Consider the following 15154-nt stretch of genomic DNA (forward strand, 5'->3'; position numbering starts at 1 on the left):
CTTCAGGTTGTTAAGTTATTTGGTAATAACTCATACCCCATTTTTACGCTTGTATACAAGCACCATATACATTGTACAGTGTACAAGCACTAACTATTGGCAAACAATAAGTACGAACATAAAACTTATAGAGAAAGTTCTGACTAAGCACTTACCTATGGGTAAGATAATACACGTTCAGCCATTACGCTTATACTTTATATTGTGAATGTGATCTAAGCCCATACACTGCACTATTAAGGACAATGGAGTTGAAAGGATATGAATACGGATAGGTAGCGATGCTAAGAGTATGTTAATCTCAATATATCACCTATATAACAGGATGCCCCGACCATTGGTAAAAGTTTTACTTGCAGCCCATATTGGCACAGGATGTGACACTCCGTCAAGAATAGGTACCAAATTTGCGTCATTGAATGCTATTCCTGAAATGTACCTTGAAGGCTTTGATAAAGAAGAACTTGATGAAGCACAGGTCAAGAAATGCAAGGAATACTTGGTGAAAGTTTTCAAAGATATTATACATACTTAGTGTTGTCACTTTTTTACACTAGACACTTCCCTTTTTTACACTACACTTCCCCAAATTATCTTCTCAAAATCTTCTTTTTTCCTAACATTTTCCCATCAGTCTTCACATAGTACATTTCCAAAGGCAAAACAGGGGTAAAACATATCTTTGGTGAGAAAGAAATGTCACTTTTTTACACTTGTTTAGGCTTTTTTAAGCTATTTTACATTAAACTTTTGCCTTTTTTATGTATGGTGTAAAAAAGTGTGGAGAACCCCCCCCCCTGTCATGTCCTGTGGTGTTCTTGCTATTAATATTACACCACTGTCGAATGTCGATGGTTTGCGTATTTTGATTGGATTACAGCTATACTAAGATCACCGCTGATGTCCGATTCAATCTGACAACACTACAGTCCTTCAACCTTTATCAATAAATAACGTGTCATAATATTGAATCAAGATACGTAAATATATCCACCACGTGACATGACCATATTTGGTGATCACGTGCTCTGATATAGAGTACAGAACAATTAAATCACGGAGAAGTTTTGTCGTCAATAGTACACAACAAGCTCCAACAACACCACGTGATATACTTGCTAGATGACTGCATAATAAAACACATTTTACACAGGTGCACACCAGAGCTTGTCGTACTTTCTGTCGTAGTGTGTTTTAATCACTTTATTAGTCTGTAAAGAGTATATTTTGATCTCTAACATGAGGATACCCAGCTGGTGGTTACTTTTCGTGGTAATGTTTAGTGTTCTGCATGTTATTGTAACGTATCTTTCGATTGTCAGTATTAACATGCTTAAAATGTACCAGCTTTGCAGGTTGTTTGGCATTAACTTTCCAATAGGTGTGCAATTTGAATTCGAGTTGTAATTTGTGGATTTTGTTCTTCTATTAACTTTTCTTAAACTTGGAGTTCAGTCACGAGTCGTTTGTCATTGAAAACAAAATGTTCAATATGAGCCAACAGATATATGTACTATGTAGCCGGTAGATGTGATCTAGCTGAAGATGACAGCTCAGTCCTTTCAGGTCCTGATTTGCAGTTGTTCCAGTTATGATGTTTGTCGGACTACTGCTTATCTCAGACATTAGTTAGTAAATTTATTTTAATAATCATTCAGTTACCACCGGAGTTTGCTTATTACATTCATTACAAATCGATCGTAGTTCAAAAGTTCGCAATGCTGATTTGATTATTTCGTTTGAAAAATTATCTTCAGGAATATTGAATTGTGGAAGCTTGGAATAAGAAGTGCCATTAACACTGATTAACTTCAACAAACAAATTGTTGTGTTGAACATGAGGAAGTGTACTTATTCACCTATTTTCAGTTGTCCAGACAGATTTGAGTGTTGTGGAGAAGACGGGATACACTGCTGTGTTATTGATAACACCCTCAAGTAGTGAGTTTTACAACTTCTTTACGTGGGGGAGTCATTGAATTTAGTGTTTGTGACACTTAAGGGGGGGGGGGGGGGGGGGGCAATGTGTATTTTTTTGTGAAACTTGAATTCGAGATAGCAGTTGGCCAACAAACTAGGACCAGTGACCAAACGGTGCGCGCAGGGCAGCCACGCCCATATTTGGTCCAAATTAGGCCCAATTTAGCCAAATACCCTGAACATGCCCAAAATCCAGGTTTATGGTGCTCTACTTGTAGCTAGTGGTCTCCTAAACTCGTATATGAAATTTCATCAAGATTGGACAAAAAATGACTGAGTTATGAGCCAAAAACCATATGCCCATATTTGGGCATATGCACCAAATTTGGCAGATTTCGTCCCATAAATTGGTCAAATATCAATATTTTTGGATGAGACTAACTTTATATGAAAGGTAGGCCTAATCTACATATTCTCTGTAAATTATAGCTTTATATCTGTTTAAATGTGGATATACTAATATCTTAATATAAGGCGAAAATACCCCAAAAATGAACAAAATTGCCCGTATCTTCGTTCGCGATATTCGCGGAACTGATTTCATCAATTTGGAAAATAACTCAATCAGTTTTCAAAATTTTTGCATGAAATTTTCGGAATCGACTCTAAATCGCATTTCGACCTTATTCTAGCAAGCCGATTTTTAATTTAGGCCTCCAAAATAATTTGGCGGCCTAATTCTGAATTTTGCAGTGCAAATTTTGGAATTTGGCCGCCAAATTTTTACGAGCACCATAAACCAGGGTTTTGGGCATGTTCAGGGTATTTGGCTAAATTGGGCCTAATTTTGACCAAATATGGGCGTGGCTGCCCCGCGGGCACCGTTTGGCGGTTAGGGTCCGGGACCCCCTCAAAAGTTTGGGCACTGATCCTTGTTTGTTGGTCAAAAAATACCCATTGGCTGCCCCCCCCCCCCCCCCCCCCCCTTAAATTGTAGGTTTATAAACTACCAAGACGCGCGCCGAGTTGGACTCGTCGACGGTCTTGGAACATAATATATATATTTGGAACAAATATTTTACGAGTATCACCCGTTAACACTTAAACCGACCAATTTATCAAACTTAGAGGGAACTTAGAGTTTAAGCATTTAAAATAAATAAGTGAGAGCACTTTGTAATTGCCAAGAATATGTATCAACCTTTCAAGATGGTCAAGAATTTCAACAACTTAAAATGTATGCAGTGTCAGGGTTCACAAACAGTCATTTGAAACTACAAGTTTAGTTAAGGTTACAAGTGCTCTCACTAATTTAAATGGTTACTCTCTAAGTTTGGTAAATTCATCGGTTTTACTCAAAGTTGAATTTGTAGAAGCTAGGCCATTATAAATTAACCAATGAATTGAACATGTTGATTTTTAAATTGACTCATAACCAAATAAGGGCCCTCTAATATGTAAACCCTCTCCTACTGCAGTCAACTATAAATGTTTTACCGCTATATTTCTTAACTACTGTACTGTATTTTTCTGCTGCCGGCAAAATCCCATTCAGGAATTTCCCCTAAATATGATAATAGTATCTCGTTAATTCACCATTAAGTATTTCGCAGTCTCTTGATTGATAAAACACTGCAGCAAGAAGAAGAATGACTAGTTTACACGATGACCTGTCACCTTTGTGGTGATCGTAAATAGATCTCAAATAATTCGAAAACTTTCATTTTCACTGCCACTCGAAGTTTCTGAGTTAACATATCATACGAGCCTTACTTAATGAGTACAGCCAACTCTAACGAGGAACTTAAAGATATATCTTCTCTTAATCGCGTCAAAGGCTGAACTCACGTCAATTCTTATTTTGAGAACTCCCATTCTCTGTTCTTGTCTACGGAAACCGTTCGATGCTTATTAAAATCAAATCTGCGCAATTTCTACCATTTGTATAGGCAGTCATGATGCGATCTCTGCACTAATAATGACATTTTCAAGTGACAGTTTCTTCAAAACTCATCACGTGATACGTCAGTCGGGGTCTCAAGAGGTTAAACCCAATCAATTGTACTTGGCTTGTATAAGTACTAAGTGTGATTCAAGGTATTCCTACGAAACACATTTCATTACTACTATGACGTCATATGATGTAGACCTATGAAATTAAGAAAAGTGATTTAGCTTGATAATCTGAAGTCTAGACACACGATCTTAGTTACGTTTTGAGCTTTCATGATCAGGCTGACAAGCAAGTAATAATATATAACGAGTATAAGCGAGTAATAATAATATAATAACGGTCAACAGAACCTTTGCGAGCGAGCAATTTTCTCATAGCAAGTATCGAGAGGCTAGATTGTCTGACTTCATGCTATCCCCCTTTTGCCGTTTGATCCCCTTATATTGGCAGTTTGATCTCGGACGATCACGGACGACGATTTTAATTCGATTTAAGATCGTCAATCATCAGGCTGAATCCAGACTCAGCCGGATACAGCGGAGTCTCGGTCAACATTACGACACTGGTTTTAGAGAAGAGTTCTCTGACAGGAGCACACATTTGACTACTTCTAGTGGATGTCACCCCTGCAGATTTCGTCGATTTCAGGTGCCGTCGGCACCATAAAAATTAAAAGCAAACATAAATTTTTTCCCCTAAAATCGAACGCTTTCTGCGCAAAAAATTGACCTCAACAGAAAAAATTAAACATGGCTTCAAATCCAAATTTGAACCAGAGATTTTTCACTTCCTCTCGATAAACTTAATTTTCAACCCAAAATAAAGTCTCAAAGGGGTAAATTACTCAGGTCAGGATTGTAGGCAATGATTATGCCAAACCATACATTTTTGTAAATTCATTAAACTTTCAATTTAGCCTAAAACACCCTATTTCGCAAAATTTTTCCGGGGGGCTGCGCCCCACTAGCCCCCGCCAATGTGGTCCGCCCTTTGCCTGGACCCCGCTGGGGGCCGCCCCCCAGACCCCTGCCACAGCTTGCAGCTTCGCTCGCCGACAGCCCCCCCCCCCCCCCCCCAAAGAAAAATCCTGGCTACGTGCCTGAGCAAAATATAGGTTAAGGGCTTTTCAGATGATTTGGCTCCTCAACAGATACCGACGTACATAGCGGTCAATATGTAGTTTAGGTTTACCTGGCCCGTAGGTTACGAATGTGCCCGAGGAGGAAAAAAAAGCAAACTTAAGAAAATTTCTCGGGAACTTAAAAGTTCACCTCAAAACGAAATCTGCACCTATGGTGGATGTAATGGTTTTACTGAGATGATCTGCTCCAGCGATTGCAATATCACTCAGTGGTCTTGTAATGTTTCTAAATGTAGTATTGACAGACCTGAGGTTTAATCTGAGGTGTTAAGCACGGAGCAAAATAAAGTTAACAGGATCAGAGACTGAATCTCTTGGGAAGCGGAGGAGATATATTGGAGGCTCCAGTTCTAATATTACCCGTTACGTCTATGTAGGAAAGCTGCTTAAGTTGCTTACATTAAGTTGTATTACTTAACCATTTAAACGTGGATTCAAGAGTGTCATTAACCTTATAACCTATAGCTTTTCAGCAGATTTTATAATAGGTTGTAGAACGTTTAACCAAACACGGTAGTAATGATGTCTTATCAGCTATGTCCGACCTTTGCTTTTTTAACTGATGCTAGCGCTGTTGCAATTTTGATAATCATAATGTAAGGGCTAACCCCGTTTTCACCATTCGTCTTTTGCCGTAAAAAATGGATGTTGCATCTCGATGGCGAGAACATTTTCACTATTGATGACGAAAAATTGTCAGGGATATATTTATTGTTTGGTCAAAAAAAGTTGTTCGCCGATTTCGACAACAAATTTTCGTTTGGATCAATATCAATCCTAATGGCACTCCCAAAGTGGAATATTTACAATTATCACAAAGTTTTTAATCAATTTCAGTGTCATGTTTGGAATGATCGGTTTTGTGGCGCTGGTAGCCATAATCTCCCTCGCTTCTGTGCTGCTCTGCCGGGCATTCCCTCAAAAGGTCTGTTTTTTTTTCAGTTAACTTATTGAAATTATACCTATCCTTTCTTAGTAATAGTTCTTAACCATTAAGATCCCTTCATCATCTAACGTTTTACATTTAAAACATTTTATTTATTATTTTTCAGATCGATATTTTGAAGGCTAAAGATGTCACCGTTGATCAGGTTTGCTGATATTATCAGCTAGACTGTCGAATGATAGTAGTACCGTGATACATCATTCTCATTTAAAGATAAACCATATCGATTCTTATTCTTGATAAGATGCTACTTTGATTATAGCCACTATTATAGCCACAATTATAGCCACTATTATAGCCACTATCCCACATCAGTTGAAACAGTCAGATAGAACAGGAGCTGTAGACCGGGTTAGGATAAGTTACCAAGATGCATGTTACCAGGAGGATCAGGCCTGGCTACAAGAGAAGGTTTGTAGTACTAGATAAACTCATAATTAGTGTAATTACTATAATATATGTGGATAATTATTATGATTATCAACCTAATTAGAGGTAATTTGAAATTTCAGTCCTTAAGGTGGGCTAAATGACTCTCAAACTCCCAGTGGAGGTTACTGTAAAACTGGTATACATTTAATTAGTACTGCTGCAATCAGACTATCTGGTTCCTATTAATTATTCACCTTCTCGCAGCAAAACGCGGAAGATGGTTTGCAAAAGCAAAGGATTGAGTTAGAGTTGGCAGAGAGTCGAGCTAGAATAGGATCTGAGATCTTGGAGAAAGCCCAAAGGAATCAGGAGGACTCTATCCACATTGATCAAGCTCTACAAAGAAAGGTTTTACTGATGATTTACTCAACCTCATTCTTTAAAAAGATGAATACTAGGCTATCCATTATCGGTATGAAATCTTTTATGTAGATAAACAGATAAAGATTTAGGTTTTATCTAGATAAAACCGATAAAACCGATAATTTTTCTGCTGAAGGCAAAAGCCAAAATGTTTTCCAAATTTCACAAAAACTAATTGTCGATTTTTATCACTGTTTACCAGTAATCTTGGTACAGTACCTTCCTTTCTTCTGAAAATGTTAGAGCACCAGTTTTCTTATCCTGAGAGCAGGGATGAACATCTCCTGAAAACAGTAGTTATTATTATTATCAAACTTTACACAAATCCAAAGTAGTTACTAAGAACATCCTAAAGACCTGATAAGTCTACTTAAAAGACTTGTAGAACTGAAAACTTACTATAAATACAAAAAATGGAACTTAAAACTGAACTTATCAAAATCAAAAATTATGCAAAAAATTGAACTTAAAACTGAAATTATTGAACTAAACAAATTTAAAATAAATTTCTCCACAATTGGCGGTTCGAGGCTAAATACCTTAAGTCTGTCAAGTCGTCACTATTATTCAAATTAATCTTTCTTTTATTCAAATCGTCTAAAATAGTTTTAAAAATATTACATTGATGTCTACCAATCCTTCCCCTCATATTTGACATACTATCAACAGCAAAATTTAGAGCTAGTTGTGGTGGTGAGTTGCAGTCGCTACGAAGAATGTGCCCAAACATTTTCCAGCGGGATTTATGAACTCTCTCTGAAAGTGGAGTTACATTGCAACGAGCATACAAGTCCTTGTTGCTGATGATGCGGGGATAGGTCATGTTGATGATACGTCTTAGATGTTTTCGTTGACACACATCAACTTTATTGATAATGTTCTGTGGAGCTGCCCAGCTGTTACAGTTGTACAATAAAACAGGGGTAACAAATGCTTCATACAGCTTGATTTTTACAGGAAGAGAAATGCGGGATTTCTCTGCCCATACCTTGCTGTATTTCTCAAAGGCAACGTAAGCAAGGATGCATCGGCGAGAGATATCAGCCTTACTGCAGAGCTTGGATCCAAGAGAAATAGTGTTGCGCCAGGGCTCTCTGTTCTTCACGGGTTCACCCTTGGCGTCTACCTCGTCCTTATCTGCAATGTAGAAGTGGACATGTTCTGTTTTGTCCTCGTTCACAAACAGGTTCCATTCTTCAAGGATCTCCTTACATATGGGCAGCATTTCTTTAAGAGTTTCCTCATCCTCATCTGCAAAATCGCCATCGTCGGCGTATTCCCATTCAATAGGCATGAGGGTCTCGGGGTTGAACGGTTGGTTAGGCCGAATGGTAATCACTACTGCACGGAAGTGGTACAGAGCTCCAGCAAAGTACAGTGTGAAGAATGCACCAGATGCAGCATCACCTTGAAACGAACCCTCGGATGTTTCAAACTCTAAAGAAATGGTTTTGTTGATTTTTATCCTCAATTTGGTGTTGGAGAGCAAGTATCTCGCCAAACGAATGTCATCCTCACAACAACCAGCATCAGCCAAAAGATCCAGGATAACTGATCTCTTGATGGTATCGAAGGCCGAGCTCATGTCGATTCCCATCTTGTGGAACTCCCATCTCTTCTCTTTCACAACAGAAATCAGAATTCGTTGAGTCCAGACAATATTGGCACAACTATGACCAGCCTTGTAGGCATTTTGCCATGGTCCTGTGTACTCTGCAATTTGTCTTTGAATTCTGTGTAGAGTAATCAAGGAGAGCAGTTTCCTAGTTCCATTCAGAAGGCAAAGAGGTCTGAGGCTCTTTAGAGGTCCTTTTGGTTTCCCTGGCTTCTGAAGAGGGGTTAGAAACCCTTCCGTAAAAGAGGGTACATGCTCATGTACTTCGAATGATCGATTAATGAGACATGCATATTGCTGGAAGAATACAGGTGGTGCGTACTTCAGCAGCTCGTTAGGAATCTCATCAGGACTTACTGCTTTTCCATTTTTCAACTTTGAAGCAGCATATTGGACTTCTAAGGAAGTTATAGGAGTATTCAGAGGACGTGGGAGTCCAGTGAAAGGTACCAAAGGAGGGTCTGAGCTGGTGTAGTGATTTTTAAACCACTCTCTAATGATACTTGCTTTCTCATCGTCACTTGCAACTAGCTGATTTTCAGAGTTGAAGACAGATATTGGCTCTGACTCTTTGTTGGCAGCAAGAGCTCTGGTAGCCTCGAACATCCTCTTCGTGTCATCTGCAGCGTTGATGGTGTCAGCTAGTTGGTTGGCTAGAGCTGTTCCTAGCACTTTAAAACGTTTATTGATATCGTTCTTGAGTTTATTGATACGTTTTCTCAATACTGTCCTGTCTCTAACTGAATTGTCGTTCAGTTCTTGTAAAAGTTTGTGTCTCTCGTCAGACATATTACATACATGCTGATCTGATGAATGATGATGTCTTTGGGTTTTCTTCTTGACACCCACAGTGTTAGAGGCTGAAGACTTGATAGTTTCAAACAGCTGTTTGAATCCTGTCTTAGTGTCAGCGGAAGGTGGAAGACTGTCAATTTGCTGAGTGACAGTTTGCTGGTACTGATCTTGTAGTTCCTTGTTACAAACCAGCGATGTCGTGTTGTACCTTTTAGCAGCTGATGTACTGTTTCGGTATAACTTAGTTTGCTGCCTCAGGTCTATGGTAGCTTTTACAATCTTATGATCAGAATGTAGTTTAGCTCCTGCATAGGCCCTTGCATCATTGAGAAAAACAGTGCTGCGTGACCGGCATAAAACATAATCAATCTGAGAAAAATAAGGGCGACTTCTTTTGGTCTTCTTGTCTTTCACCCAACCAGTTCTTGTGGTTATATGACGACTGGAATGACGAAATGCAGTGTTTGCAGCAAACAAACCATTAGAAACAAGAAAATCCAATAATCTCCCACCATTTTCATTTCGTCTTCCAAAACAGTAGTACACTAGTTATCTTCAAAACAGTAGAGCAACATTTTTTGGTTGTTCTTATTCTTTATATCATCCCTTATTCCCATTTCCCACTATTATATAGTTGATAATACTCTACTTCAGATTGTCTGTGATGGCAGAGTTTTAAAAACTCGCATCCTATGGGACCTGGCAGTAGAACTAACAAAGCGAGACCCTCTTACTCTGGCACCGATCATTGAGAAGGCTAGAAGGAAAAAGATCAACGAAGAAGAGAGAATCTTGAAGTGGGCTCGGGAAATACTTTTCTTCTTGGAGTAGTAAGTTTGATGTTCTGGTTTTTAATGTCAAACCTTCCATTTTTAGAGTCTCATACTCAGTAAAAATAACACTATATAAATTAGTTTAGCGCACTAGTAACTCTGTTGAAATTTCCAAATATTTCCACTTTTACAAACATTCTCCACTGCCCGCAGTGCTGACGCGTTGGAGAGGGCATTAGAAGGGGGCTCATACGAAGAATTGTGTAATATTCTAGCTAAAATTAGAGATCTGGGCTTTGAGAAGAAATGTGCTCGACTCGTCTTCCGAGCTAAACTCAAAACGGAGAGGATTGAAAAGTTTCAGGTAAGAAACTGGGTAAAATTTTAATTTTTCATTACATTTGCTCTATAATGATACACTGAGTATTACAAGGAAGTAATCAAATCTGGAAAAAGGTAAAATAAAATAAAGGTAAAACATCAGTTTCATACTCAGCACCTGTTAAAAGCTGTGTTGGAGATGAACCACATGCAGATGCAGGATCTCATCGATTACTCCGACCCGGATGAAGGGGGTGATAACCCTGCACCAGAATCCCTTATGAGGGTATGACAATTGTCACAGCTATTCTGTTTTCAACCTACTTTTTATATCTTCTGTACTTATCAATTCACGCTATTTAAATAAATGTTTGCATCATCCTGAATTATCCCAATATGTAATTTTATATATTATACAATTTATATGTAATTTATATGATGTCACCGTATAAATAAATTAATATAATAATAATATAATACATGTAGATTGTAGATATATCTGTATTATATCATAGCATTCGTTTATTTAAACGGTGAGATCACACTCCGTAACACTCTGTAACACTCCGTAACATACTGTAACACTCGGTAACACTCTGTGAGTAACTCCGTAACACTCTATAACACTCCGTCTCCAGGTTCTGCAGGCAATAGCAAAGTTACTAGGGGGTGAGGAGGAGTGCTGGATGGAGCTCCAAGCGATGGTTACCAGAATGGGAGAGGGCTCTCTTAAACGGAGGGCTATGTGCTGTGAAGTTGAGATGATTCCTCCTGAAATGTTAGTTGTTTGTCATCTGTTGAAGATTAGTGTGTATGTAGTTCACTGATCTTTTTATTGGGTTAAACTTCGAAAAAAAGTACTCGTTAAATAAACAGTGCTGAATGTCGCATACTAGAATCCTCGCTCGATTTAATGTTACCTACACCGCTAGAAGCCATTTCCTAATTAAAATTGTACCTTCCTCCGAAGTACTGGATAATGTATTCATACTTCCTAGTAACGGCCGGTCCAAGGGCCTGGACTCATCTGGTTATCATCATTTATAATTTATAAGATAAACAAATCATTAGTAATATATTTAAATTAAGGTCCCTAAAATTGCAGGAGAAACAGTTTATAAACCGCTGCCGAATATAATCACCACATCACAATGGCTACAAAGTCATTATTATTGAACAAAAGTGATCGCTTTTGTTCAAGAATAATGACTTCGTAGCTAATTAAGGATATCGATCTTATTATGTAAATGTTCACTGCAGACCCATAGTGGTTAATGTTCGAAACTTTGCCGGCCGTAATTGCCTAATCTTCGCAGAATAACAGAGGTTTCGACGCTGCTAAAAGAGATAGATGATATAACGATCCAGGAGGAATGTCCAATTGCTCTACCCATGTACAAGTTAGTACTGACCATCTGGAAATTATCCGCAAATTATCTTTTTTCGTGATTATTAACTCCGTGAAGTGCTTATCTGAAAAATTGCCGTTTTTCGAGCGACCATAAAATCTGTAGTTATTAAGTAGTTGGATACGTGAGCAAGTTAATTACCTGGTCGCGCGCTTTACAATTTATTTGAATCAAGTTCTCTGGATATGATAGTTTAAATCGCTTACCATATCCTTAATAATAATAACTCACGTTTGCTCCGTTCATTGGAATATCTTGTCCCCTGTTCAGATGGTGCCAAAGTATAGTGGAGGAGCGGTTTATAATGAACGAGGAGCTGCACTTGGTGAACCAGGAGAAGTTAGCGGCTATCCCAGCTCCACAAGTCTCTTCTATCAATAGTCCCAGAACTAGGAAACACAGGATACAGCCTATCTAAACAGGATACAACATACCTTAGACTTAATGCTGGGGTTCTTCTGAGCTGAAGAGGACATTATTCCAATAACGAGACTTTCACTTTAGGTAGGAGATACGAAGAGTCTCACTGTGACATATACAATGTAGACAGTTCCGCGGCGATACAATCGGTGTTGAGGGACTAGATATTGTCTACTGTATAATGTGACCAATGAGCTTGTTATTAAGAGAATTGTCGACTGTATTATACACAGTCTTGATGAGATGCCTTTGTTAAATATGAGCGGGACTGACAAGTCGTTGGTACTTCACGAAGGAGCTACAGTTACTATCTAAAGATTTAAGGGCGATAAGTGTCTAATACTATAGATATTATCTCTGACACACTGGTACCCCTTGTTACCAGCTTATATGTAATAGAAATAGCAGGCAGCACGTCTCTCTAGACTATATGTTGCCTACTTGACGAATATGCACCGCGCGAGATTGCTCATATAGTACCATAATAAGATAATATGGTCTTACCTCCCCAACCCTAATATAACTCCGAAACTAACCATAACCACGATCAGATTTGCGTTTTAATAGCCTGTTACGTGACCAAAACAAATTTTGACCGTAATTCCTCATGGATGCATTTTTACCTAACGTAGTTTGGGTGATTCGGAATCAGCGTTCAAAATACATCGAATGAAGTCACTTTCATGCCACCAGGGCCTTTACACACGATTTTTTATTTGGGCGATCGATTTAGTGGGAGCTCCACCAGCATCCTAGGTCCTTGTAACACGAAACATTTACTGGTATATTTGAGGTAAGCTATCGCATGGGATGTTTCATATTCATGGGACATTTGGCGTCAGAACGAGGCCGAGGCTTGTATGTGCAAAATTAATTATGAATTCATACATTGGAAATATCGAACAAAGGCACTTATTATAAAAGGACCTCATCAATTGGTCGGTTGCTTTTGTCGCGTTACCAAGTTAACGGGACTATTGGTTTATTATGAGATCTTTACCTAGTTACCTGTAAATACCTAGTTACCTCATATTTGCGCTTCTTTTGATAGTTACGATCGTTGCACCAGGCACCTTGTACGGAGCTGAATAGTGGTATTAGTAAGTATTGGCCTTATATTTGGCAATTTGATATTGATAACCTTCGAGTAACGTTATCTGCCGCTTAACTAGGGACTCAAATTTGGGGTTTTGTTAAATATCAAAATGTTCTGTGGCGGACAAAAATATGGGCGTTACGGCGAAAACCTCAATTGTTGATTATAAAAAGCCTTTCAACATCCTCGAAAAGATAAGCTGTGCGACGTAATAAATGTATAAGCAGGTGTTTTAGTACGATTAGCAGTCCAAAGTTTCTCACGCAGCACACTTTTATGATGAGTTCATGTGATGGGTCTTGTCGAGCCTGATAATGTGAAACATTCCAATAGACAACAAATAACATCTGTTCAGCTCATATCGGAAAAGTTGCTCGTCATTTGTGTCTGCTGTGGGTACTGTCAATATTGGCTTACTTGCCGCATAAAATAGTTCCAAAAGTGAAACCTGAAAAAATTGCGACATGCAGTTCCAGCAAAAGGTGACGATTTTTCCACCAACCTTGTCAATAATGCCTCGTGCTTTTCTGAAATAACGTTGGTTTTGTCGTCTGTCATTCGTATCTCTTGTCTACTCAGTACTCTGTAGTTTACTTGAACCACGTCAGGTGTTGGCCTATTTGGCGTTCATCTGAGTACCCATTCAGCTTATATCGCTCAGCAGTAGGGTTTTATAATTTTCCTAAAAATTGGAACCCCTACATTTGTAATTTGTAAGCTTCAGCTTGGGGAGTAGAAATCGTGGACAGTTAAATTACAAAAAGCGACACTTGAGATTTGCGACTTGGAATGGTACCCCAGCTTCGGTAGTACCACGATAATTGACCTGACAATTATAACGATTATAACAATTATAACAATTATAAACTTTAGGATCCAACTTTAGGATCCAATAATGAGTGTTGGACGTCATAACTTCGTCAGAATAGTTTTTTCGTTCTAATTTGTGGCAGACCTCCGTGGAGTGAGTTCTGTTATTCAATTTGAATGCTTATTAATTCATACCGCTGTTTTACTTTTCCTTGTGAATATGATTGATATTTAGATATTTAAATGTTTTAATAGCACTAGCAATCGAATAAAATCATACAAACTCATATCGGATATCATACTATAATTATATGACTATAAGATTTAATTATACGAGATAATTATACGTTAATCACACGACCATGATATAGAAGACCTTTTAAATTTTATTACTAGAGTTCCTACCAATCAGTTCACTGATGCAACCAATCATGAATGCAGCCCAGTTTCTTTGCAGCTATTAATTGATGGACACTGGACAGAGCAAACGAAAAGATTCTGTAGCTCTTTCGGTTATGCTAATTATAGGTCATAATACCCTCTTAACTCTTATCAAGGGGCACTAAACTGATTGATTATACAAACTGTGCGTATATTATACAGGTTATTATTCACGCGTAATCAGCAAAGCATATCCTCTGAGTCTGACTTGCAACGTGATCCAATACTTACTATGCCACAGATCATGACTAATGCGGCTGGGCTATTGTCTCAGATCGTTTGCGATGGTTCTCAATAATATCCAGCTGGACACAAGACAGCCGCTCTGCTGGTCTGAGCGACCAGGACTGCTCTAATTATAGTTAGCAGTGGTGTTAAATATACTGTAGTTCTTTCATGGAAACTGAATCTCTTTATTTCTGTTCACTTTTCGAGAAGAGCAGAGTCTAGTTTTAAATATTCTTCATGTCGGTGGTCTGTTTCTGTGAACATTTAACTAATTTCAAACGAATTTCAATTATTGAAGGCTTAACCGTGGAACATTTCCTGTTTGTTCGATTTAATGTCAGATTTAAGGACAGAATTTATTCGATAACGATCACTATCAGTATTTAAGCCATCAAAATTACTTAATACCATAATCTTTCCCAAATTTCATAATTGTTTCTAAATCTTTTACCTTGGTAACTGTCAGGGTTAACCGGGTTATATTAAGATC

General features: G+C 38.3%; 1 protein-coding gene across 1 annotated transcript; it reads left to right on the top strand.

Annotated features, from left to right (window-relative positions):
* Nucleotides 1-1167: 1167 nt before the first annotated feature.
* LOC134814135 (uncharacterized) lies at nt 1168-14187 on the top strand. The gene is made up of 13 exons (XM_063822178.1): nt 1168-1272; nt 1567-1628; nt 1870-1941; nt 5853-5940; nt 6068-6106; nt 6277-6372; nt 6598-6741; nt 9821-9996; nt 10153-10303; nt 10436-10546; nt 10899-11038; nt 11577-11660; nt 11940-14187. Exons 1-13 carry the CDS (start codon nt 1240-1242, stop codon nt 12085-12087), a joined length of 1344 nt encoding a protein of 447 aa, XP_063678248.1. The 5' UTR covers nt 1168-1239; the 3' UTR covers nt 12088-14187.
* Nucleotides 14188-15154: the final 967 nt, after the last annotated feature.

This window comes from Bolinopsis microptera, chromosome 1, assembly GCF_026151205.1.
Source record: "Bolinopsis microptera isolate Bmic1 chromosome 1, MBARI_Bmic_1.0, whole genome shotgun sequence".
Classification (NCBI taxonomy): domain Eukaryota; kingdom Metazoa; phylum Ctenophora; class Tentaculata; order Lobata; family Bolinopsidae; genus Bolinopsis; species Bolinopsis microptera.

Bases quoted from the DNA above. Each gene is read 5' to 3' on its own strand.
- LOC134814135 (XM_063822178.1), top strand. From the start codon at position 1,240: ATGAGGATACCCAGCTGGTGGTTACTTTTCGTG. The intron at 6,742-9,820 runs GTTTTACTGATG...ACTCTACTTCAG, and splicing joins ATCAAGCTCTACAAAGAAAG to ATTGTCTGTGATGGCAGAGT. The intron at 10,304-10,435 runs GTAAGAAACTGG...TTTCATACTCAG, and splicing joins AGAGGATTGAAAAGTTTCAG to CACCTGTTAAAAGCTGTGTT.